Raw genomic sequence first — 25,309 nt, 5'->3', positions numbered from 1 at the left:
TTGAGCTGTAGCATTTGCAACAGAAAAACAATTTGATTTTTTTCCAATACATACATATGTATCTGGTAAGATATTAAATATGTAGATATGCGAATATATATGTATGTACATAGAAAAATATGGAAGTATATTTATGTATTTATGTATATATACATGCATGTGAAATGATTCTCTGTAGCATTCCAAAGAACCATTTCACATGGAAGCAAAGAGGACAACCACAGGATTATTAATGTCAGCCATTGCAGCCGTGTGGTGAAAATGTGAGCAGTTGATCCATACTGTGTTGCAGATGTGTTTTCTATGCTGTGTACAAATGGTGCCTAGAGCAATAACAGCAGCAATACCTAACAGCAGCTAAACACCGTGGTCCCCAGTATTTGGGCCTTGATGAGTTTCTGAATTGCCTCCCCTGTGAGGCTGAAATCATCTGCAAAGCCAGGCTCGCTTCTTTATTAGCACTGGTTATAGGAGAATGTTTGCTTTGAGATCTGCTTGTGGGCATCTCTCACAGCTTCCTTACCACAAGCTGAGGGAAAGCAGAGGACTTAGCAGGGAGGATGGTTAGCAATTGTGTCTGTTGTACTGCTTGACGTAAGACAGGACGTGATCGTGTGTTCTGCTTTGTACCTTGGCAGAAAGGCACCGGCTTTACTGGTAGCACTAAGTTTTGAACATCACCAGGCAGTCACAGGGGTGAACAGATCTCGGGTGAAATCAATTTGTTAATTCACACTCGTGCCTTGTAACTAGTAGGGCCCACTGCTGCCAGTGTAAGGCTGAGCCTGGGGTTGGGTTGACTGCTGGAGTGAGCAGGAAGACACTGGGTCTCAGTGTCTGCTGCTGGGGCACGCCGTCACCTGCTAGTGTAGACATGGCCATAGGTGCATGAGGCCTTAAAAACGTGCAGCACTGAGCAGCCAGCTGCTGGGGTGCTCCTGGGTCCAGCCTGCCTGCTGCTGCTCGGGCTGTTTTGCACTGTGCAGCCTCTGGCTGTGACTAAGCACAATGGAATTCTGATGTCCTTGAAAGCTTTCTCTGCTCACAGCTCCTGAGGACTCTTCAGTGGATCTGGCTGCGTGATTCATTGCTGCATCCCTCTACCTGTGCTACCTGAGAGCGCAGTGTGGAGCGGAGACGTTGCTTGTTTAAAAAATTAGACATAATTTCTCTCAGGATTTTCTCTGTCTCTAGTCAAGTTTGTTTTAAACTAATGGAAGTAATTAGCAAGGCACAGAGGGACTTTGTCTAAGAGGTAGCCATATTTAGATAATGGAGCATAAAAGTCGACACAGTGACATATGACACAGAGCAGCATATTGGAGCAACGCGCTGTGTCTTAAGCAGATGTTTAAGTACTTTGAGTCCCAAAATCACTGCATACACATATAGGAAGAGTTTTTTGTTGTTTTTTTTTCTTTCCTCTGACTCTTACTATGCTGTGAGGCTGCTTTCCTTCTCAATAAAATCAAAGAAGACTCTGAATTCTTATTAATGTACAGTCATTATCACTCCTTTCTCTCTTCTTCAAATGTCTTTTTTGTAAATAATAGTTTAGAACTTCAGGAAGTATGGATGAAAGTTGCTTTTTGCACTGCCATTATATAGCAGAAGATTGCAGTAATACACCAGCAGATGTGACCTGTTTCTAACAGCGCTGATGGTGCAGAGATGAGAATAAATACCGTATTAGCAGCAAAGCACTCAACGTGTTTGCACCTACTTGTTATAGCTGCGAATGCAAGGGAGCTTTGCAGAAGTTCCTGGGAGATGGAGGAGCGCCACAGGGCATGGGACATCTCCATGGATGGTGGCACTGGCCACTTCCTTTGTCCCTGAAGCCACCCCAGGTTCTTGCAGGTGCCAGCAAACTGCCTGTGTTTGACCTCATTTGGTGCTTTCATGAATCATTTTTCAGACTAGCTTAAAACTAAATGAAGTCAATATGCGGGCTTGTTGGCTGAGTCTTTACTGCCAGTGAACAAAGCCTGGTGTGATCTGAGCACTGGCCTGGGATTGTTCCTGCAGTCAGATCAGTGATAGGGATTATCCCCAATACACTATTTAGAATACCTTGTTTTGGAGATGAGAAATTTTGGCCTTCTGTTTTGTGCCAGTTGACCCCAATCCTGAGCGCTGACTAGTTCTTATTCATTGAGCCTGATGGGAGTTTCACCATCACAAGACAGAAATCCCCCACTCCGGACTTCTGGATATCAACACCTTGCTGATGGACAGTGACTAAAAAGCAAGGATGCCAAGAGCTTCAATCTGTGGTCAAAGCAGCAATTAAGTAATATCCTGTCCCTTAGAGGAATGGTGGCCAACATTTCATTCAAACTGTGAGTGATGCAGGAGATGCCGCTTCCTATTACACTGAAAAGCATTTGTTATGCTTCTGGAGATAGAAAGCAGAGATAACTGGTTAAATGTCTGGACTAAAGCATTTCAGATGAGATAGGCATGGAGGTTATTTATTGCAGGCTGAGCTACAGTAAAGACAGCAAACCCCTGCTTTCCAAAGCAAAATGGAAGGACTCTATTTTCCCCGGCATCCAGATTTAAGGAAAGCCTAGCGCTGTAGACTGTAACAATGAAATTGCTTAAAAGCATTACATACTTTTTTTTTTTTTTTTTTATATACTAGGTAACTTTATCTGTCTTCTTTTTTGTAAATCAATGTCTGACAGTTACTGTTTGTGCTTAATAATTTACTGCAGCATTAGCTAACAGTTCCCACCACACGCACATAGGAATGTACTGATGATGTGGTTTAACTCAATACTCAGCCTGAAAAGCCTCTGTAAATGTATGGTTATGGCATGTTTACAGTATCCTGATGTGGGAGGGGTGCACTTTGAAGGAGGTGAAAGGGAGTTCTGTGGTCAAGAAACCTTCACTGAGATGGTTTGTGTCGTGCTGGCTCCAGGAGCTCCTCTGGCCTCGACTGCCTCTGAGCTCTTTCTCCCACAGCAGCCACCTCACTGGTCTGTCCTGTGCAAAGTGTCTGCTGAAGCTCCAACACCTGGGCCAGCAGATCTTGCTATGTTCAGAGCAGGCAAGGAGCACTGTGAAGCACTCAGAAGCCACAGCATTTGAGAAGCCAACTAATGGTCCTAGTTCTGTAACAATTCACACTCACTTGAGATATTTTTACAGGTACAATATGTTTTCTTTCACCACATGTGTGTTCCACCCTGTGGATTACTTGAATGGCAGAAAGCCATTTTGTTTCCTACGTGATTAGCTGCAGGTTCAATTTCTATCAGGTTTGTCAATTTTGTCATCTAATAGTTTGGGTTGCTTTTTTTCCAGCCTAATGTATGTGACATGCTTCATAATGCCAATAAAAACAGTTTTCAAACTAAACTGTAAATGTATTTGACCAAAAAAGGCCAAGAGTAAAAATACCATCTAATGAGGAGCTTGGATCTGATGGTGCAAGCTTTCAAATGACAAGTTGCAATTTGTGAATCAAAGGTTTACAGTTCCTCATGCTGTAACATGAGTGGTTATCCAGTATGGGATTGCAGCTCTGGTTGTGGGGACCTGCTTCTAGCAGCAGATGCGCTCCCCAGAATGGTTTAAATTTTCCTTCTTTGTTTAATTTTTTTGTTTCTTTATTTCTGATAATGGAATTGTTATGGGCTTTTAAATTTCAGTTAAGAATGTGCAAATAGGCTATCTGGTAAGTAGGTTATTGAAGGGTTAGGGAAATGGAGAACATTTCGTGCAAAAGAAATACCCACAGTGTGGGTAATAGACTCCCGTCGAATTTAAAAGATAATGGTGACAAGGGAGAAATCCACTTGTAGAAATGGGGAACAGCTGTGTTTGAGATCTAATGAAACTGTATCAAATACTTTAAAAATGGCTTACAACTTCTCCAGGGAATGGAGATTAAGCACAAGAGCGCTCCTGAAAGGTCGAAGAAACAGTTAAATCATTTCCTTGATGGTTATTAGAGATATAGAAGACATCAGTGAAAATTAAATGTCTGAAACTTGTATTTGATTGCTTTCCTTATCACACCAATCTCACACTTTTTCTATCTCTTGCTCTCTGTTCTAGTAAAATTTAATAACTGTGCCGGTAACAAGGGAGTTCGGTATGAAACCAACAGCCTGGACTTCAAGGTGAGAGCAGATGGGACCATGTATGCTGTCCACGAGGTGCAAATGGCCTCAAAGCAGTTGATCCTGATGGTGACCGCCTGGGATCCGCAGACCCTTGGCAGGTGGGAGGCCATCGTCAGGTTTCTGGTGGGAGAGAAGCTGCAGCACAATGGACACAAGGTAGGGGTCTTTTCAGAGCTCTTATTTCATTCTTCCTCTAACTCTGTTTGAGAAGTCACAGGATGGAACATAGAATTGATTGTGTTATCAGCTCTGTGCTTCCAGGGGATTTGTCTAGTTGGAAACCACCATTAGCAGTAGGAAATTCCTTGCGAATGTTTTACTGCTGCCTACTTTCTTTCTTAGTCTCATGCATGTAGTTCCAAAGCAGGAATCTTTCCCTGCCCAGCAGTGTAAAAAATATTGCCTCAGTTAAATACAGCTGTGGGCTGTGCAGTGCCAATGAAATCAGGGACTGCTCTTCCCCCGCCCGGGGGGCCCCCCCCCCCCACAAATTCCTCTGGTCTGCTCTTTGTGTAGCTCTCACTGGCCCACCTCTTCCATATCATCTTCAGCAGAAGCAGTTCTTCCTTGTCAGTGTAAATCTGGACTGATTCCGTGCAACACTGATTAAGCGTGGTCAACTCTCTACCTAAAGAAAAAAAAAAAAGCAATTCTTCATTGGCTGGGTGGTTATATTTAAGCACATTGCTAGATTTGAGGTAATGTTTAGGGTAAAATTGGCAGGAAATTGGCTGAGGACCCAATTTATTGCTGAGTCTTGAAGACCTTGTAGAGCAAGGATGAAGGTGGGTGTCAGCTATGAATGGACAGTCAGGGCCAATTGGACACAGCTGCAGGTTGGATTAATGCACTGCGGTGGCTGTCACTGCAAGCCTGGCCTCTGCTCTCTCTGCAGAGCTTGGGCATAGAGGGGAGAGCAGGAGGGGGAAGGAGGGAGAGAAGCTTTCTGTGCCTCGGTGTAAGAAAGCTGCAGCATTTGGGAGGAATTGTATCACGTGTGAGACGTGATGGAGAAGACTTGGAGAGTCTTAAATTTAGTAGTCACCCAGTGGGCTGACCCCTGAGGTTTTGCATGGCTTAGAGTCACATAAATACATTTCTGCTGCTCTTCAGTAAGATTCTGGCTTGTGTGAGATATAATTAAGCCCTGTATGTTATGTCAGCTGTATTTGCCATTTTCTAACCAAAGAAATACTGCTTCCTTCTAAAAGTAATTAAATATTGAAGGAACAAAGTAAGGTGTCTTATATACAGCTTTAAATTCCTTCTTGGTGTAGCAGGAAGAAAACTAAGTACACATTGGTGCTTTAGTAAAATATTTGATTGGAAATTCATCTGATGTTAATATAAGCTGAACTGTGGTTCAAAAATAAAGAGAGTTGAGCTTTTTAAAATTCATATCCCTCCTTTCTAAAAGCCTTATTAGTGTACAGTTTGAGGCTGGGAAAATATTAAAAACGCAACTAATGACAAGGTCATAAGGAGCTTTATTGTGAGTCCCTACAGTAGGCATCTAAATTCTGTTTTATTTAAATGGTTGTACTTTTTGCAAGCAAAATAATCCTTTGTTTACTAAAGAAAGAAATATAGTTATGGGTTCATTTCAAAAATAATAGTGCTACATAAAAAAAAACCAACAATATCCAACACAACATGTTTCAGGCCATGACCTTAATATGCTGCATTCCATGGCTTTTACTGGAAACAGATTTCACATTTGTTTTTGTAAGATACAGTGTGGCTCAAACAAAACTACACTATTGTTTTAAAGACTTCTCTGACTGTTCTGGTCCATTCATACTGTGGAGATGGAAAGTATAAGAGAGAAGGGGTGGAGTGACATGAGATATGGAGCCCCTCTTTCCTTCCTGAATCACCACTGAAAGGGAAAAGGAGCACAAGTCTTACAAGGAGCTGCTGAGGGAGCTGGGATTGTTTAGTCTGGACAAGAGGAGGCTCAGAGGAGACCTCATTGCACTCTACATCTTCTGAAGGGAGGTTGTGTTGAGGAGGGGTTTGGCCTCTTCTCCCAGGCAACAAACAGGACACAAGGAAATGGCTACAAGTTGTACTGGAGGAGGTTTAGGTTAGACATAAGGAAGAACTTTTTCTCTCAGAGAGTGCTCAGGCACTGGAATGGCTGCCCAGGGAGGTGCTGGAGTTGCTTTCCCTGGCAGTGTTCAAGAGGTGTCTGGATGAGGAACTATGAGATATGGTTTAGTGCTTGTGGTAGAGATGGTAGTGGGAGGGCAGTAGGACTAGATGATCTTGAAGGTCATTTCCAACCTTGTGATTCTGTAATTTAGTTTACAGTTACCTAAGAATTAAAGCTTCGTTAAGACATAGTTATCCTATTTGGAATGGTCATTATCAGACATATGGCAAAAGTTAGTACAGAAGGAATGTTATAGCGGAAGTTAACATAGGAGTTGACCTATAGCTTGCCTGCAGAATGGAGGTGATGGTCTGCTTCCTGGGGGGCACAGAGGATACGACCCTCAAAAACATCTTTCTTTGTGTTTGTGGTCCTTTATTACTGCAGTATATAGGAATGGAAATTCCCATGGCCGATTTAGAGAGCTTTGTTGATGGCCAGTGTGTCCGCAGGGTGGGTGGTGAGTCGGTTCAGGATGGCTGCTGTCAGGATAGGCATCATGTGCCTTCATAGCAAAATCAGTTTTTTTGGTGTCTACACTTGTGCTTCAGATCCCACAGCCGTGCAGTTTCTCTCTGTTTAAGCTGGCATTATGATGGTGAGTGGTCCAACACAATAACAGCGTTCCCTCCTTCTTAATGTTGGCCTTATAAGTGTGCTAATTGCATTCAATAACTGAATAACCTGGGAGAATTTGCAAAATTTCACTCCCAACTGCTGTAATAAAAAAAACCTTAATGACTACAGTAAAGCTTCATGCTGGGAGGATGAAATGATGGTAAAGAAGGTAAATATTTAAAATATATGCTTCAGATAACGTAAAATATGCATTTTCCCCTCCTCCCCAGAAAATACTCAGGTAAACTTATTTCTGGTTAATGCAAATGGTGTTAGTAACTCTAGGAACTTTTTTTTGTTCAGTCTTGCAGGAAACATGATAGCAATTCAATTAGAAAATGCAAATGAGGTCACATATTTCCCACAAGGAGTGACGAATTACCCCAGAGAAAACAGAGTGATATTCTAGCATAACAATAAATACTTAAGATAAAGTTTCTTACAGCATACCTGTCTAGCTGTCTGTTGTTGCAATTTAAAGTATCAATCAGACCTGTGGGTATAATTTGGAATAAAGAAGAGAAAGAAAAGAAAATTGTTTATGAAACAATATTAAGTCATAATGGCTTGTGTCAGCAGTTATGAAAGATAAACTTGAGTGGGGTAATGCTCCAGAAGAAAACAAAGTAAGGCCAGACTTGACTTATCTGGAATTAGCAGTGTGATGTCTTTCCTAAGAGTGCAGGCTATTATGTATAACAATTGGATATTGATTTAACCACAAGTCGGAAGGTTGTTTGTTAACGGTGACATTGCTAAGACCTCAGTCTGGAGAATGCCCTCTGCTTCTTACTTGCAAACTCAAGTCATCTTAAGTGTACAAATGCACACACAGTGCTTTGTGCTGCACTTTCCGCACTATCCCCACGTTCATGCAGTCCAGTCTCTACTCATCAATCCTTGCTAATCAGCATCCTCTGCTCCCAGTACTAATTTGTCCCATCTGAAGTTCTGGCCGCTCTTTTTGGACTTCATTTTTCAGTGCTTGCTTGCATCTAATCATTTGTGTGGTTAGTTTTCTTGCAAATTTATCTTCTTTATTAGTTTTCCTGTTTCTCAATCCGTGATTTAAAATCGGGATCATAAAAAGACAGGAAAGGAACTTGGAGATGCAGGATATATTCAGTATATGTAGGATGCTGGTTGCCTTTTCTGCCAGTGACTTACCTTAGGAAAAAAAAAAGTACTGTTCTAATTGTTTAGGTTTACACAAACATGATTCTTCTCATTGTTCTAGCTTCTCAAATTTTGATTGTGGAAGTATGTAAATTTTAGTAATGTTAAATCGCTAGAAATTGAGCAATTAAAGTCTCACAAATATATGGGCATGCAGCTAATGTTTAAAACAGTGAGAAATACTGTCAAAAAACAATGCTTGCTTAAGCCCAGGTTGTGTTTTATTGTCTTGTCTTATTTGGGGCTTTTTTCATTACTCAGGTAGGAATCCACAGCCATGCAATATGAATGTGATTCTTACAGCCAGTTTTTTTGATTTAAAGCCTTTAAATAATCATCTCTGGCATTTTACCGAGCTGGGATTTTAAATTCCAATACAGCCTTTTATTGCTGATCACAAATACAAAGGTCTCCAGGCAAGGAAAGGCTTATTCAGCACCAATCGTGTTTATGACCTCAGTTATTGCACTAGCCAGGATGCCCTGCGCAGGGCAGGAAGCGATGAAGACTTATCCTTCCCTTGATGGAAGAAAATGACTGCTTAAGCAGGAGTTGTGCTTCTGTTGCTCCCATTTGCTCTGACTCTTTCAAGTGGGTGCCCGTGTGCCCAGTGGGAGAGATGGGGAGGGGAGGAAAAAGCTGCCTCAGTTTGTTTCTGTTCTCTCGTTCCTCTGTACTGTACAGTATGATGTGTGGCATCAAGGTGAAGTAGTTTGCCTTCAAGTTGTGCTCTCCCCACAGAGGGGCTGAAGGAAAAGGATTGTATTTGTCATCCTACCTTTTCTTTTGGCCATATGCAGATATGATTTCAGAACCAGCTCATTATGCTGTCTAGCAGGTGCCCTGGGGCTGCTCTGTTCCAGCACTTCTGTGGGTAAATTAATAAATTAATATCATATAACTGTTACCAGTGAGACTGATCACGTAATTGTGGAAGTCTAATGAAGACACGTCAGGTGAACTTGTCTGACTTCATGCTTAAGTGAATTTGAACATCTAGCATTTAATCATCGCGTGAGCTGGAAGTGCTGTTTGTGACAACATGTGAACTTTCCTGACCTGATTTTCAGGTGCACTCAATCACATTGTCTTGCACTGAAACCAAGATAAGATACGACATACAGGTGCTCATTGCCTTGGAAAATCAGCCCACTACGTGAAGTTTCCAAGCACTGCACTTGCTGCATTTAGTTCTTAAATAGTCAGCATCTTACCAAGGGTCAGGCTCAAAGCCACACTAGAAAGATCATCCTGAAGTGAAACTCACTCCAGATCTGCCTTCCTTCAAACAAAAAGAAGTCGCAAGGATTGAACTACCTACACAGAAACAAGTCTTTTCTGATAAAACAAAGCCCTCGGACTGCTGCGTGCTGCCTGCCTGTGATGTCTGCTGTGCCCTCATGAGATCAAAGCTTCTGACCTCTGGTTTCACACTCTTTGTTGCTAACTGCTCAAGTCTCACTGCTGCTACAAAAACTGTTTTGGACTCAGTCTCCTAAAAAAAACTCTTCATCGCTGTGGTAATTCATTGACAGTTGTGTGTAAACGAAAGTTTGAATAAAAGACAAAACTGCCTTCGTGCAAGCGCGTTGTTTTAAGAAAGCCTTTGTCAGCTGGTAGCACAGCTGCTTTCTGTTCTTCTCTTTGGCATTGCCACCTGAAGGAGTAAGGAGAGCCATCAGACCTGAGTGTCCAATGTGGCTGTGGGCTGAGCTGGAGGTCATTGCTGATGGGTCAGCAGTGGGGTTTCAAATACTGCCATGCTTCTAAGCACCAGCCTAAATTTCGTCATGGAAATGGGGGTAAATTGAATTTGTTCACATTTAAGCATGTACTTAGGTGCACTCCAATATTGGGGAATAAGAGAAGAACAGGCTTTTCTCAAGAGGCTCTTCAAATAACCAAAGGATAACTTGAAAGGACAAACTCTCCTGCTAGTGCAGAGAAGTACCAGAATGAATTACTTCACTTTGTGTGAAGCAGCAGTGGTGCTTGTGATCTCTTAAATCTCTTGTGATCTTTACTTGCAAACGTTATGAAGAGAAGGAATATTGTTACATTTAATTCATTATGATTATTTTAATTCATGTATCTTTTGAACTTCATGGCTTTAGAAAAATGAGATTAAAATGTTTCACAGGCTTGTTAAGGTGTAGACTTGCTCTTGCTTCTTTCTGTGATGAAGTACAGTTATAACAGGCTGTTCTGGAAGTAAAGAAATGGGTTTTGGAGCAAACTTTAAAGTGTTGCCCATAAAATTACTCATTAGAAGTTCTATCAGGGTATAGGAGGTTTTCCAGCCCAGATATTTCATGCTTTTTTTTTTTTTTTTTTTTTCTTAGCAAGGTACCTCTAGAATAAGAGAGTAATATTAAGCTGTAGTATGGTTTTGCTCTTTAACTTAATAATATATATGCCAAGATCCACTGCCTTTATTTCTGTCCTATAGGTATCTGAGAAGGTAAGAAGCAGAACAGTACATAATATTCTGTAATTTAATAACCATACTCCTGAGAAGTACTTGTAGATCTGAAGGCATTATGTATGGCTTCTTCCAATTATGAGAATGACATCAAGTTGAAGGTAGAAGTGTCTTTTTGTAAACACTAGAAGGTAGGGAACAACAGTAATTTAGATGTTTCTTAAACAATCCTACCTAAGAAGTATTGCAAGATTAGATCTTACAAAGGGAATGAGAAAAGGTCAAGTTGATGTGGGGAGCTTTGCAAGGAAACAGCCTCATCAGAAATTTTCATGTTGGGATAAGATGTTTAAGCCTTAAAATGAGAAAGAAAAGCATATCAAGGGCTATGCTTAGTGGATGATGTCATCCTCTGTTCATTGAAGACTCATAATATTCAGAGCATGGCAATGTCAAGAGAGGTATCACAGATGTTTGAAACCTGTGTGTTTGAAACCATAAAATACTCCATGAAAGGCAGAAGGATTTCTTATGTACCTGCTTTGGTATGTGATTCTCCTTGAGAATGGAACAGGAAGACATAAGCTTGTTGGAGGCTGTCTGCATCTGTGAAGCCCTTATTTACACCACCAACCTCTTTTGGTTTTCTGAGCAAAGAGATTAAACAGCATTTGTTGTACTGAATAGGAGTATTCTGTGGCAAACTGATGGGCTTTGCCATAAGCTGGTGAATGTCTTGTTTCCCTGGGGTCCAGACTTACTATTTCATTAGTTGCCCGGTAAAGACCCTGCAGAAAAGAGATCTTTTGCTTTTTGACTTACAAGTGTGAGTGTTGTGGTCACTGTGTTTGAAAATTTCCTTATTTTCCCTGATGTCCTTCCTCGTCTTTTTCCATCCCTTGTAGCCCTACAATGCTGAAGAGCATTTTGGTTCCTCAGTTACTCCGATCACAGTTTATTACTTATGCTGGATAAAATTTTCCAGTATCTGCAAAGCCAGATGTATTTCTCACAGCCCTCAATTTGCAAGCGTGCATCATCTTTCAGAAATGAGGGAGCAGTGCACATATGAGCAGGTGCACAGCTTTGGCACGGACTCCTTGAGAGGGCATGGTGTCTGCCATGCCCAGTGCATAGGTGTGCATTTTACATTGCTCTCCTCCTCTGCGGGCCATAACTCTGTTAGGTTTTAGTCAAACTTTTCCTTCCCTGTCAGCTGATGTATTCTGGAAGCTCATGCACTTGCCAAATCTGACAATTTTTCTTACTAATTGACTTTAATGTGAACTGCTCTATGCAGCCCCACTGCTAACTGATTAAAAAAAAAAAAAAAAAAAAAAAAAAAAAAAAAGTAATTCTTGCTTAACTAGCTGATTTAATTAAAATGTTTTATACTGTAATTGTATGGTTTCTATAAATGGAGAGGTAATTTTGTTTAATGAGTTCCTAACCAAACATAACATTCCTGACTTTTCATTCCATACGCAACCAGATTTGTGAAAGGTCACAAATGCTGAGATTCCACTGCTTGCTTTTGTAAGTCATGATGATCAAACAGCTTGATCTGGCACTTGAAATATCCTATCAGGATTGGTTCCCTCTATCCCTGTTTATACCAGAAATTATTAGTATAGTATTAGGAGCAGAGGGGGTTCTCCTCTGTATCTGAACACTGTTCATTATCTTTAAAGTGGGAGTCTACTGCCAAAATCACGTCTCATTGTCAATTAGTGGCTTCTCTGCAAACACATTAATGCCCCTGCTGAAGTATTGCGTGCATTGGAACATCTTGCTGCTAAAACACTAGTTTTCAGAACACTTTGACACAAATCAGTCATGAATAGCAATTTATGCCTTGATGGCAGTGGGACTTGATATGAAGCTCTCTGCAATTAAATTTACCACAGCGTTTACGACTATTAGTAAATAGAGCTAATAGAGATAGTCATAACAGAATTCTAGGAGGTGGAATGAGGAGAAAAACAGATTATGGTCCCCTGCCCGTGTGGTTCCTAAGGAATACCTTCACAAAGATAAGCTGCAATAAAAGAAAGGCTAAAATAAGATGTTTCCTTTACTTAAAACTATATTTTCCTACCTTCAACTTTGGCGAATTCAGCATTGACCTAAATACAAAAGAAACAATTACCCTAAAATAAATAAATTTGTCTTTTGTTCTGCAGCCCTTTCATTATGCTGCGTGAAAACACAAAATGAAGCATCTCTTTCTGTTAAAAGATCAAGAAATGGGAAAATTGTGTATTTTGAGAAAAAAAAAAAAAAAGTCATTCATCCTTACTGCCATCCCTAATGTCAGCAAAATGTTGTCTCCTAAGAACAGAATCCATACAAACGTTTATTTAGCAGTGCTCTTGTGTTCCCTTTGTTAAAGAACTGAGCTGTATTTTCATTGTCTTATTTTCTGTTTGGTAAATACCGTTCTCTCCTGTCCTTTTCCCAGCTACCATGGAAACAGGTGAAAATGCTTCAAATTATATATTTTAAATCGATTTTTTGTGGTAGAAAATAGGAGAAGTTTTCAAAATGTGTATTGATAAGGGAGATGAAGGTGAATGTTTGAACAATGGTCTTAAGATGTCTTTATATCCACTTCGATTGATAAAAGTGAATTAAAACCAAGTTGCCTCGGTTAAAGGCTAGAAGTGATGCTTGAAACAAAGCAATCTAAGTATTATTTCTTTCCTGAAGAATGCCTAGTGCAAAGTGCTAAACTTTCTCTAATAATAAGACTGGCGTATAAATAAAACAAGTTAAATCATAAGTAACATTGATATTTGGGAAAGAAAGGCTTTATTACCTCACCTATTACAGTTAGCTTTTATTTCAAATGCAAGAATAATATATGTTAGTGCTGAATCCGGAGCATTCATCCATTTTTTGCGGGTTGAGCCCTATAAAATTAATAATCTCTAACAAACGTTCCCAAAGACACACTGTTATTTATATGCAGAGAATGGTGGCTTATTTACCCAAACATTAGAATGATCCAAAATGTTCAGCTAAGCAGGAACACAAAATATGATATTATATTATGTAAATGGGTTTGTGATACGCTCTGCTGGATAATAACTTCCAGATGTCTCTGTAGCCAGAGGCTGACGGATATCAGAGGCAGGTTGGCTGGGAGGGGAGACGTGCCAGCTGGCGGGACTGGCTACTGCTAAGTGTAGCGGAAGGTGAAAGCTGGTATTTCTTCACACTCACTGGTTTTATTTGTGGGCTAGTGGAAAGTTGCCGTCTTGCAGCCTTCTTTCCACTAACAGAGGTATTAGGGCTTGGGGGCTATAGGGAACCTATGTCCTCTTCTTTCTGTGAATTCTTTTGTGAGGAGGGATTGAGCTTGAGTCTCCCCAAAATCAGTTGTCTTAAGCTGTAGACTGAAGGAACAGAGGCTTACAGCCAGTCAGCAGCTAGATGGTCATTTTGCCTTACTATTTATTGCCAGTGCTGAATGCAGACCAGGAGCCCCATGAGCTCTCAGTGCTGTGGCACAATTGGAGTCAGCTGGGGCACTGTAAAGCCTCAGCTGTTCTGAGAAAACTTTGCTAAATCCATTCAGCTTTCAAGTCCAGCAGTCCCTAGAGGTTTAGATGTACATCATCTCCTAAATGTAGCCAGTTGTATTTATCATCATTAAATACAACACTAGACTGAAAAGGGATTGGAATTACTCCTGTAAGATGCCATTGAAGTCACAGGCATATACTTCAAGGAAGTCTACACCTTACATGGAGCAGCCTTTGGGAGTAAAGATCTTTGCACAGTCCTTGCAGATAAGACTGTGCTGCCTGCAACCTTGCATTTCTTTCTGAGAGCTTGACCTGCCATTTCAGTAAAAGATTTCTAGTGTACCTCTGTATATTTCAAGTTGGTTTTAACTGATAGCCTTCCTGATAAACAGGTGAGCGGCAAAGAGAATACTGCCAACCTGCCCTGCAGTTAGTCCTCAGCACGTTAATGACTTCCTGATCAAACACAAGGAGTATGGGCTCTGAGGGGCTCTTTCCCTGCCCAGCAGCTGCTCATAATGAATACTGTGGATGCACTTTTCATAGAAAGAAGCGTTTCACTAGCAGAAAATGCAATGGTTTTATCAAGATTTACCTACATCTCTGCTTTGCATTTGTGTATATGGACAAGCCCATCAGAAGCCAAGCAAAGAGATGATCCCAGGTTTGCAGAATGTAGGCTTCAAGTAAAACAGATAGCAATGCATGCTTTGCATTGCTTCATTAGCAAGCTGTAAAATATTTTGCCTTGATATGAATACTAAGGTATTAAATTATATTGAATCCAAATCCATAAGAAGTTTATATCTTAGCATGGTCTGTTATTTGTCTTCACCCCACACTTTGTAATCACTTTTTCTCCTTGAATTTGAAGATATTCAAATGACTTAGCTGTATTTCTCTAGCCTAAACTATCAGACAAACATAATTACTAAATTTCTTACTATAGAATCATGCCTTTGTATTGCCAAAAACCATGCTCATGGCTTCCATGTTTGATTATGTTGTAACAAACTCTAGATGTCACCATATCATTTTCAGAACAGAAAGTAGATGCAATTTTCCATTTGGCATGTATTTCTTCTGCTGCTCACAGCAGAATGGGCTGTGGTGCTGCAGCTTGGATTTCGTACCCTGTGTAGCCAAGATAATGAGATATCTCTAAGGTGATGTAAACCAAAATCTGTTGTTCTAAACATATTAGGTAGGCCTAACTGTGTTGGTTTGTTGACAGCATTTGGAACTATTTGGGCTAGGGCCCCAGAATCATGGTCAGCAACATAGTCTTCCTGGCCTGTGTCTGAGAAGACCATGTAACTCTTCAGCTGGTCAGAGCATGTGACGTTTGTATTGAAGATCTGCTTTCTGGTTGTTTTTTTTTTGGTTTTTTGTTGTTGTTGTTGTTGTTGTTGTTGTTGTTGTTGTTTTTGGGTTGTTTTTTTTTCTGCCTAAAACCAAAGTTATATGCTGGAAAGCAGACAAATAATGCAGTGTTGTCTGGACGGATGATTTCCTGACATGCAAGGAAACTACTTCTAATCTCAAGTCTAGTGAATTTGATGTCGAGATAGCATGGGCTACAGCTCACCTGGAAAATCAGGAGCTGCAGGTGTTGTCTTCTCTGTGCTCATGTATGGACCTGAGATGTGGGAGGTGCTGCACAGTAGGTTATGCTGGAGGCATTTTGTGAATGCTGTCAGTGATGTTTGTTGGTGCAAAGAGGATTATTTCACACTTAGAAAAATCCACTTGTGCAGTCACATCCTCTAAATACTGTGTCAGTGCATGGCTTTCCTGCTCTGAGGGGAGCTTTCCTGCACTGACCTGCAGCAGGACCTGCAGTTAGACGCAAACAGAGCAATGCTTTGGTGTTGCTGCTGTCCTGTTGCTGAGCACAGCACAAGGGGAGCAGATCCCAGCACAGAGCATGGCCCCTCTGAGTGCAGAGCATGTTGGGGGATCTCGTATTTCCTGAAACCCAGTAATTAAGGCACAAGGTGGAGAGCTGGGAATTTGTGGACTTCGATTTTGCTGGAATGCCTGTTGTCGTTTCTCCACGTGTAAAGGAATGAATGCACCTCACAAAGGCAATGGGAGGAAACTACAATAAAGCAGTAGCACTAGAGGTGCTCAATTGATAGTGATAAGGACTGTGGACAGATTGTGTTCTGATGACACTACAAAAGGTAGAGGAACGTTTTATCTTTCGAAGATCTCTGCCTGGGAATCTGGAAAGCATATGGCCAGTGAGGCCAGGAGAGAGGCAGCAGTTGTTATCACAGTGAAAACTGTTATTCAGCAGAAACAGAATTCGAAGCTGTACTTTATAATTAATTTAACTTGGTGTCACATTCTGCTTTTGAGTTGAACTTTAGGTACTTGCCAACTGAGAAGTACAGGGGAGTTCTGTGGGGCTCATGGTTAGCTGTTGCTGTTATCCCAGAGATGCTCTTGGATGTTTTAGTTGGAGATCTAAATAGTTCTGGCATTTGTACTCACCAGACTTTGTTACTGTATTTGTCTCACAGCTTTTAAACAGCAGAAAACATGTACAACGTATTTAAACAACACCAGAGAAATTAAGGTCATGAGAATGCATCGTCAAAAAATGAAGATAAAAAAGAGCTGTTGTTTTTTTTAAAAAAAAAAAACACAAACTGTTGTTGCAAGGCGCTTTTGAAATTCTACATACCAAATTCAGAGTCATGTTGATGATTTATTCTAATGCAGGAAAACATCATCAAGAGTGACAAGCAAGCTAGTCACTGTCTAGTCACCTGCCAGCAAATATTTCATAAAGACTAAAAAGGCTGGTACTGCTTTGCTGAGCTGACACTAATTATTTCAGTATACATGGAGCTTTGGGATTCGTGTTAATTCTCAAGTCTGTCTTTAGTTCAGACTCATTCCACTGTGTAAACCCAGCAGTGCACAAATTATTTGACCATCCTTTCATAATCTGTCCCCATGCTCACTTGCCAATTATATAAACTGATCCAAATACCTGCTCTCCAAGGAACCCCATATGGGAATCACAAGCCAATTTAAAAGAAGGAGGATATCCACTTTTCTGTAGCTCATGTCTGCTAGTCCTATTTCACGCTGACGTTCATTTCTGGGTATCTTCTTGAGATAACATGGTTTACATCAGTATTCAGAAAAGATACCTTTCTGGTGATAAAGCCCTTTTTAGATTAAAGCTATTGGTCATAGCACACTGCATCCCATAGGAAAGATGAGTTCAATGGTCTCTACCACATCCTGAATATCCTGAAAGACTCTCCCACTGCTGGAGCGTGATGTTCTTCCTTTGTTCATTACAAACTTGAGTATTTGTAGAACAGCTTCTAAATATTGAAGAATAGCATAGTGACCTTGTAGCAACTTAGTGATAGGGCTTGGAGAAGGTGTACAGAACAGTGCTGGAGCACAAAACACCAGTCGTATTGGTGGTGTGAATTAGCATGGGAGACAGTTTGAGAAACCTGGCTAGAGATATGACTGAAAAAGACTACATTTATCTGCTCTCTAAAAATTCACCTCTGTTCTAAGTGGCTCATTTTTAAGGTCTGCAGTAAAGATAGCTGCTTTTGTACACAAATGCCTCCTGTAGCTGCAGCCAGCAGCTGTTTGCGCTCCACAGGTACCAGCAATCAGGGCCACAGCCCAGCTGTGAGAATGGCCTCCTTGCTGCCACGTCCAGCTCTCAGCATGCAGAAGGGCCACACAGCTTCACAGCCACCACTGAGCTGCAGATATTGTTAGTTTTCAGGTGGCTGCCTGCTTCATTGCACTTCCAGGCTGAGAACTACTGAAATGTGCTGCTAGATGGACTTACATCACGCTACAAATTTCAAAGCAGTGATTCTTGCTGAAGTCAGTACCTACAAATAACTGCTTGCAAATATGTGTTGGTTGTTTGAGTTTGTATGTTTGGAGCAAAACTAAAACTTAGCATAGCATAAAATTGCAAGGACCTCAACAAAACTTTGCTGTGTTTCTCTTAGTGCTCTATGGTGTTCTTGTGTTTGGGGTGTAAAGATTTGTAGGAGGGTGTCTGCTTCTTTAAGACTGCACAGTCAAGAGCCTTTCCAAGGCATAAAGGGATGAGGAGAGAAGGAGACAGTGATGGAAGCCAAGTTGGGTCAGTCACCTTAATTTATGGGCATGTGGGAAAGTGGGAATGTTTATTCCAGCAGAGTTATGGGATGGAGGCCTTCTAAGCTAGGAGACAGTGACAAGAAACAAACCTCCCTCTGGTCAGGGTGACCAGCACCAAAGTTTGCCATGGACAGAATCAGTTGTTTAAAAAAGCATCATAAAGAATGACTCACAAGCACTTCAAATCATGAAAACTGTTTGACTGAGATACTTTCCAGGCTACATGGAGAGATACGTATTTGAGATTTGTATTCAAAACCCAGCTTTTATAAAAAGGTCACTCCTTGTGCAGTACTAAGTTGAACTCATCCACCTTTGAAGCCAAGAGGCTACTCTCCCTCTGGTCCTGATGTGTTTGGTTTGGCCAGATGCACCTGCAGAACCAAGGGCCACCTGGCTAACACCAAGGAGCAGAGTAACTTTGTGCTATAAACCCGAACCTATAATATAGTAAAGGAATTTTCTTCTTCTTTTTTCTTTTTTTTTCCTTTGTTTTGCATGTATTAGAAATTTGCAGGAACTTCTTTGCCCCAGTGTGCTGCTAAAGCTCCCTGCAGCTGGTGTAATGAAGGCGATATATTCTGGGAGGCATCTTGATTTGAGACTGACAGCTCCATATATCTGTGAAAATGAAGTGGCAGCTGAGTTGACAGTAAAGCATATTGTGTCTTTGTGATGCAGGAATATATCATGTTAATAACAATAATTTTCACAGTTCCATGTGACCATTTGCAAGCAGGGAAGCGCTGCTGTTGGGAGAGGTCCTAAGAAATGAGGAGGCAGAAGCTAACTGGGTTTGCTTTTTTGCTTCCAAAACAGCCAAAGGGAAGGAAGAGTGGACCCATGGACCTGGCACAGCAGCAGAGTGACACCCTGCTCCCCTGGCGCCAACACCAGAGCGTGAAAGGCCTCCGGAGACAGAAGCGAGACTGGGTCATCCCCCCCATCAACGTGCCAGAAAATTCAAGGGGCCCTTTTCCTCAGCAACTGGTTCGGGTAAGTTGAAATAAGTAGAGATAGCAATCGTGGTAGTCTTGCAATGGGTCGAGGGAAGTCATGGGTGCAGGCCAAGCTCATGGCAGAGGGAGTCTGGCTTGATGCACAAGATCTTTTCCTCGTGCAGGAGAAGTTTCCTTTTACATGCTGCTGAAGCACTGGTTTTCTGAAGCAAACTGTCCCCATTTCTCTCCCCTGACTGAACAACAGCCTAATCGCCTCCTTCCAGCCAGTCCCCCGGGAGACGCCGGCGTTGCAGCCAAGATGGCACTTTGCCCATGCTGTCATCCAGCAAATGGCTGCAGGTGTAAAGCTGGGATTGGTGACACCCAGCGCTGCAGGGTGCCACGTCCTTCCCCTCCTGCCCTGAGCCCAGCACAGATGTGTGGCAGGGCTGGAGGAGGCTGGCTGCATGCCGCCGCAGATGGATCCCTTGTCCTCGGCATGCTGCTGGCTTCTTTCTTTACAAGGACGATCACCAAGATCAGGTTTGCCTGTGTGGCTTTCTGCGATGGTTATTGGGTGACATAAAAAGAAAGGGAAAAGGGGTTTGACAGACATATTTGGTTGTACATTTTTGCTGTTGAAGTGTGTTTGCCACATACAGGTACACGTTGATATTCCTCTAGTTGTAGTTTTTGGAGTGGTAGAAAGATTGGATGTAAAAAAAGAATTTCCTGGCAGAGTTTTTCAGCTCTTCCCTTGGAAGAAAATTGTGACAAATGTAAAATTTCAGACCTCGTTTTGAGGAACAGTGGTGTGCAATTGGCACCCCTTTTCAGGAAATTCACCTCATCATCTTGAAACAGTGCCTAGATTCAAATGAGCAGTTCTCATTATCTGTTTCCCATGGATTAGCTCATAGTTTCCTGCACAGCCGATGTCTGGGAGGGCACAGTGAGCTGGCTGAGTCCTTCAGAAGTTCAGGTGAACTTTGCAAGGGACTCCTGTAGTGACTGAAGGGGCATGTGCTCCATTCACTGAGTAATGGGTACACTGGAGTTGTTGGTGACATTTCTTTGTGTAATTGGGGAAATATGACAAGAAATGAAAAAGTATTAGGTGGCAAATGTTTCTGTGTCTGTCCTATAGAAAGGAATCCATGAATCTCTGTGTTCAGCTGTGCTGGGTAAGGAGTGACCCATTAAAGTTTTGTCTTAACATGTTGAAGAGATGTCTAAAGAGAATTACTGAATGTGTCAAAAATACCTTTAATAAGGTATTGATAATTTAGATTAATTCCTGCATTTCTGTGAAAAATAAGAGGGCTACTAGCAAAATGAACTTAAGCCCTGCCACATTCCCTACTGATTTCTTTGGGGCTTTGACTAGACAGTGAGAGAACAACTTGGTACCACTGTACCATGGCAAATGTATTGATTTATAAGGACTGAAATCTCTGTGGCACTGGGGATGAAACAGGAGACCTCGGGAATGCTATACTCCAGTATTAGTGAGAGTGAAAAATGTTAGATTTTATATCAGTACGGGAGCATTGGTATTCATCACTTAAACTGCCAGTAACCTTGGAAAGATAACCCAGCTGTTGGAAATGCAGGGCTCCCAGACTGTCACAGAAATACATTCCAATGTGGTTTTTAAATATAGATGCTAGTGGATATACCGAAAAATAAATAAAAAATGGGGTAGGAAAGAAAAATGATTTAAAAGTGCTGCTCTCCTTTGCTTCTGACATGCAGAAAGTATTGTAATGACAGGGAAGATCATAGCTTTGTACAAATGGTGCAACTTGATTAAGCGTGAGAACCCCTGATGTTTCAGGCTTGGTTCGAGTTTCTGCTCATCTGTAGCAACTGGCCCATTTGCTGGCCCCTGAACATGAAGGTTGGGTGATTCCTAGCAGGAGTTATAGCTTTTCCTGCTAAGCTTTACTCCTTAATTATCCAGAATAGGACAAATCGACATTTCAAAGACCAGCACTATCTGGTTATTTCCATCCACATAATCTTCAGATTGCCCTGGAGCATTCTGCTGTCTCCAAGATCTAGGTAACAGTTTTGATCTGATTTCCCATGCTTTTGCTCACTGGGCACTGAATATTTTTTTGTCCATCTGCTCACAAACTGCAGCTCGAAGTGCACATGTGAAGTTACAGCACAGATTTATATGGAAAGAAGACTGTCAGTTTTTTCTGCTAGTTTACATAAAGTGTTCAAACCTAATGCTAGGTCCTGGACACTGGACTTTGTGTGGTCTGGAAGGCCCTGCTTGTATTTACACTTGATAGGTATAACTAATGCTAACCCATCCTTCCGTCACCATGTGTGTGGTTGTGGTGACATGGAAGGAAAAGATGGCATGAAAAGTAAACAAAAAAGCCCTGCAAGAAGTACATTTTCATTGTACCACTCGGTGGTTGCATTTTTATAGGTCACACTAATTTGAAATGCATAGGCAAATCTTTTGGGTCCCCTCCTACTCCTGCTTCCCATTGTGAAGGTAAAAATTCCATTTTGTGGAAGTTGATTAGTTACTTGTCAGTATTTTTAGCAAGGCTGTGCCTGAATGAAGTTTAAATCATAGCAAAGGTGAATGCAGCTTGATGGCAGTTCCACACCTCAGAGTGCAGCCCTATCTGGTTCAGCTGCGATCAGATGTAATTCTGTGCTCATTAAAGCATTTCATTCTGATAAAAAACATTAAATGAAAATCTTTTTAAAAAATGGGAAAAAAAAGTCAAAACATTATCTCTGCCAAAAAATCTTCCCTTAATTACAGGGTATTTTTTTTTTCTTTCAAAGGAACATCCATGTCTGCTCATATGCATCAACCACACTAACTAGGAAATGTGTTTAAGAAAAATAGTAGATACTGAAAAAAAGAAGGAATTTCTGAATTTCAGATGCTGAAAAAATTCTATTTGTAGATACAAATAATGGATCAGTTAATCAGAGTATAAATAAATATCTTATGTGCATAAAGTAAAAGTAATGGTTTAGTGGTGGTATAGATGTTTTGCAAATTATGGTTTTGTCTTCAAGCTGAAAAAAAAATGTGATCAATTTTATTGAAATATGCATATTTATTTTGCAAACGTTTATGAAAATCATGGTCTTAATTTCCTTGTGCCTAACTTCTACCTTTGTATTAGGAATAGCATTTTACATGCTGTGAAATATTTTACTGTAGTGAGGATAATTTCATTACTAATTGTCAGGCACTCTCATTATTATAACCATGAGGTCCGTAAGAATGCCTATTAAAAATACAAAAACAATATGAAATCCCCCTCCTTCCCTGAGCAAATGATTCATACAGCACACTGATCAACTGAGATAAAATATTTAATAGTCGCTTCTTTGCTGAGTACCCTTTATTTTCTCACTGACTCATGCTCTTTTTAGCCACATGTGTAGCTAATTCTTAATTATCTATTATCTAATTATCTGTTGGCTAATCCTGTATTTCATCCTCTTTTTTTTTTTTAACTTTGAGTAGTATCTCAGCTTGGGGTCCACCTGCAAGTCTCTAGCTTCTTCTGATGGAAATATTGAGATAGTTTCAGAGGCTAAAGCCTTTGCCTGTCACACAGGGGCTGTATGAAAGCCATTCATTTACATGGCAGAGAGTGCTGTGGAGGAACAGTCTTCGTTCATGGCAAGTTTAGATGATGGACTCTTCTATCAACCACTGCAACAGCACTTACTTCATGAACGCTCCAGACTTCCATCTTTATCTCTTGGGAGCTGCCTGTCTCCAGCTCGATCTGCATTGGCCCTAATTTTCCCAGCTTGCATGTATTAAACAATTAAAAAAATAAATTTTTACTCCTGAGATCTCTTACTATAAACAACTTGTTTATTTTCATTACACCAGCATGAAAATCCACTGCAGATGACTGAGACAGGATCTTGGTGCTCTCACAAACTGCTTGATTGCATGCTACAAACACAGCATGCTCGCTCCTATCCAGTGCTGGTAATCTCAGACACAAGAATACTAGAAACAATCTAATGTGTGTAACAGGGAACAAGAAGGAAGGCTGCATCTTATGTAAATTTAATCAGAATGTCCTGAAGTGCTTTGGAAAGTTGGAATATAGTATACCTGAGGATTCTTGCGTTGTTTCTTGGCAGCGGTGCCGTTGATTGGTTGGGTTTCATACAGCACAGTGCATGTTAATGCAGCGAAGAGATCTTTCAGAAGTGCCAGAAAACCCCAAAAGTGGACTCATGAATGGATTTAGCACATGTTAAGCTATATGGCCAAACTGGGTATTCCATATGAAAAGAATTAATAGCACAGTCAGGAGCTGTACAGCCTGTTTGGGGTCCATAGCCTGTCCTGGCACGGGGAATAGATGGAGTGAGACAGTTCTTCAGAAGTCTCAAATCCTGGTACTGGAGGTGCACACAAGGTGTACACTGAGCTGAGGAATCCCAGCTGGCACAGGCTGTCAGACCTCAATATTGCTGTTTCTTTTGCTCATCACAGATATTTCAGCATGCACCTTTGCACTGTTTTAAATAGTTTTATTGTAGGAAATCCCTCATGCCTCCTCTATCAACCACGTTGCTTACTGCTGTGAAATTGGCAGTTCAGAATCCATTAACTCCCAGCTGCAAGACAGATGGCATCTGTCTGTGGTGAGAGAAGGTTTGTTGAGAAAAGGCTTCGCAAATGCTTCCCAAAGGACATCAGACCTCACTTTTCCTGAGAGACGCATGGACAGCTTTGATTACAAATAGGCCTAGATCTTTCCTCTTCAAGAGAACAGGTGTTTCTTTTGCCTCTCTAACTGCAAACAGTGAGAAAAACCCACCATGATTCTGGAACTCTGTACATCTCGTCTTTGGTATCCCTGCGAGCGTCACCAGCTGAAGTTTGGAAATTAGATGTTTTTGTCTATACTGTGGCAGCAATGAGAAGGAGCAAGAAAAGGGTGGAGATGCGGGGCATCATGCAGACTGTGCTGCTCTGCAGAGCCACTGCCTTTCTTTGAAAGGTGGTTGAAGGATGGGAGATTGCATGGCACAAACCAGCCTGAAAACAAACAGAGAAATATTAGCAGGAAAACATTTCATGAAACACATAAGCGAGTGTTGCTGCAGTCTCAGCTCTGGTACGGATCTGTTCTCTGTGTGTGTGCATCATCAGGACAGGACCAGCTCACTCCAGATGAAGGGAGAAAGAGAAATGCTCTCTTGACACTTCTTTTGAAATTTCTTACAAGTAGGCAGCTTAGAGCAGATTCATAAATACAAAGCACACTATGTATTTTCTTCAGACTACATTCCTTTGTTTGCATTCTCCTGGTGTGTGAAGGCTGGATGTCATTCTTAACTCTCCCATCATTTCACAGAAATACTAAGCCAGATCCTGATGTAAATTCGTGCATCATTGCCAAAGCTGGTGGGGCTACACCAGCGTATTCCATTTGGGAATCTAGGTCGGAGACAGCAGATGCCCAGTGCTTTGTGGGCTTTACATGCACACACACACACAGCATTGTGGATTGGAAAGTGCAGCTACAGCATAAATGCTCCATTTGAAAATCTCTTACAGCAGCATTCAAGCCTATACTGTAATTATACATATTGTATTTCCTTGTATTCAGACCCATGGGGAATTTATATTGTCCTTGCTAAAGCCAGAGGGACTGAAGGAAAGCAGTCATTTAATGATTCAGCTGTCTTGGGCTCTATGATTTAATCAATCATATGAAAGAAATTTTTAGATTCTTTGTGTTTAGAGTTCTCTTGTCTGAGCAGAAAATGTTCCCTTTTTGAATTGCTTTAATAGCTGTATTTATGCAGCTGAAAGTTCCTTAAGAAATGAAAGTAAAATCAAATTGCTGAGAATGCCTAGATAATTTATCGGAGAATATTCAATTAGAATATATTAATATTTTAGATTTCCATCATTAATTTAATATTCAGAGATTTAATTTAGTCGTTGAATTGCTGTAGTGCCATGCGTGGGTAGATTGTTAGGCTGAGTGCTTAAAACACCTGCCACAAATGGGTGAATCTAACTTTGATTCCCAAGAGCACAAATGCCTTTCTACTGACATAAGTCTTGCAGCAAAAACTCAGACAGTAAATCTTGCCTCTACTCTGCATTTTTCCATAATTGCAGAATGGAATAATAC

General features: G+C 41.1%; 1 protein-coding gene across 1 annotated transcript in view; it reads left to right on the top strand.

Moving 5' to 3' along the window:
* Positions 1-25,309, top strand: part of CDH4 (cadherin 4) — a 412,843-nt gene that overhangs the window by 246,806 nt on the left and 140,728 nt on the right. Inside the window, exons 3-4 of the mRNA XM_042832267.1 lie at positions 4,072-4,295; positions 19,021-19,197. Of these exons, the coding sequence (XP_042688201.1) occupies positions 4,072-4,295; positions 19,021-19,197 (401 nt within the window). The remainder of the gene's footprint in view (positions 1-4,071; positions 4,296-19,020; positions 19,198-25,309) is intronic.

This window comes from Centrocercus urophasianus, unplaced genomic scaffold (assembly GCF_019232065.1).
Source record: "Centrocercus urophasianus isolate 14NV4802_14NV808 unplaced genomic scaffold, USGS_Curo_1.0 seq_38, whole genome shotgun sequence".
Classification (NCBI taxonomy): domain Eukaryota; kingdom Metazoa; phylum Chordata; class Aves; order Galliformes; family Phasianidae; genus Centrocercus; species Centrocercus urophasianus.
The sequence above is the reverse complement of the archived record's forward strand: the minus strand, read 5'-3'. Positions and strand labels throughout refer to the sequence as shown.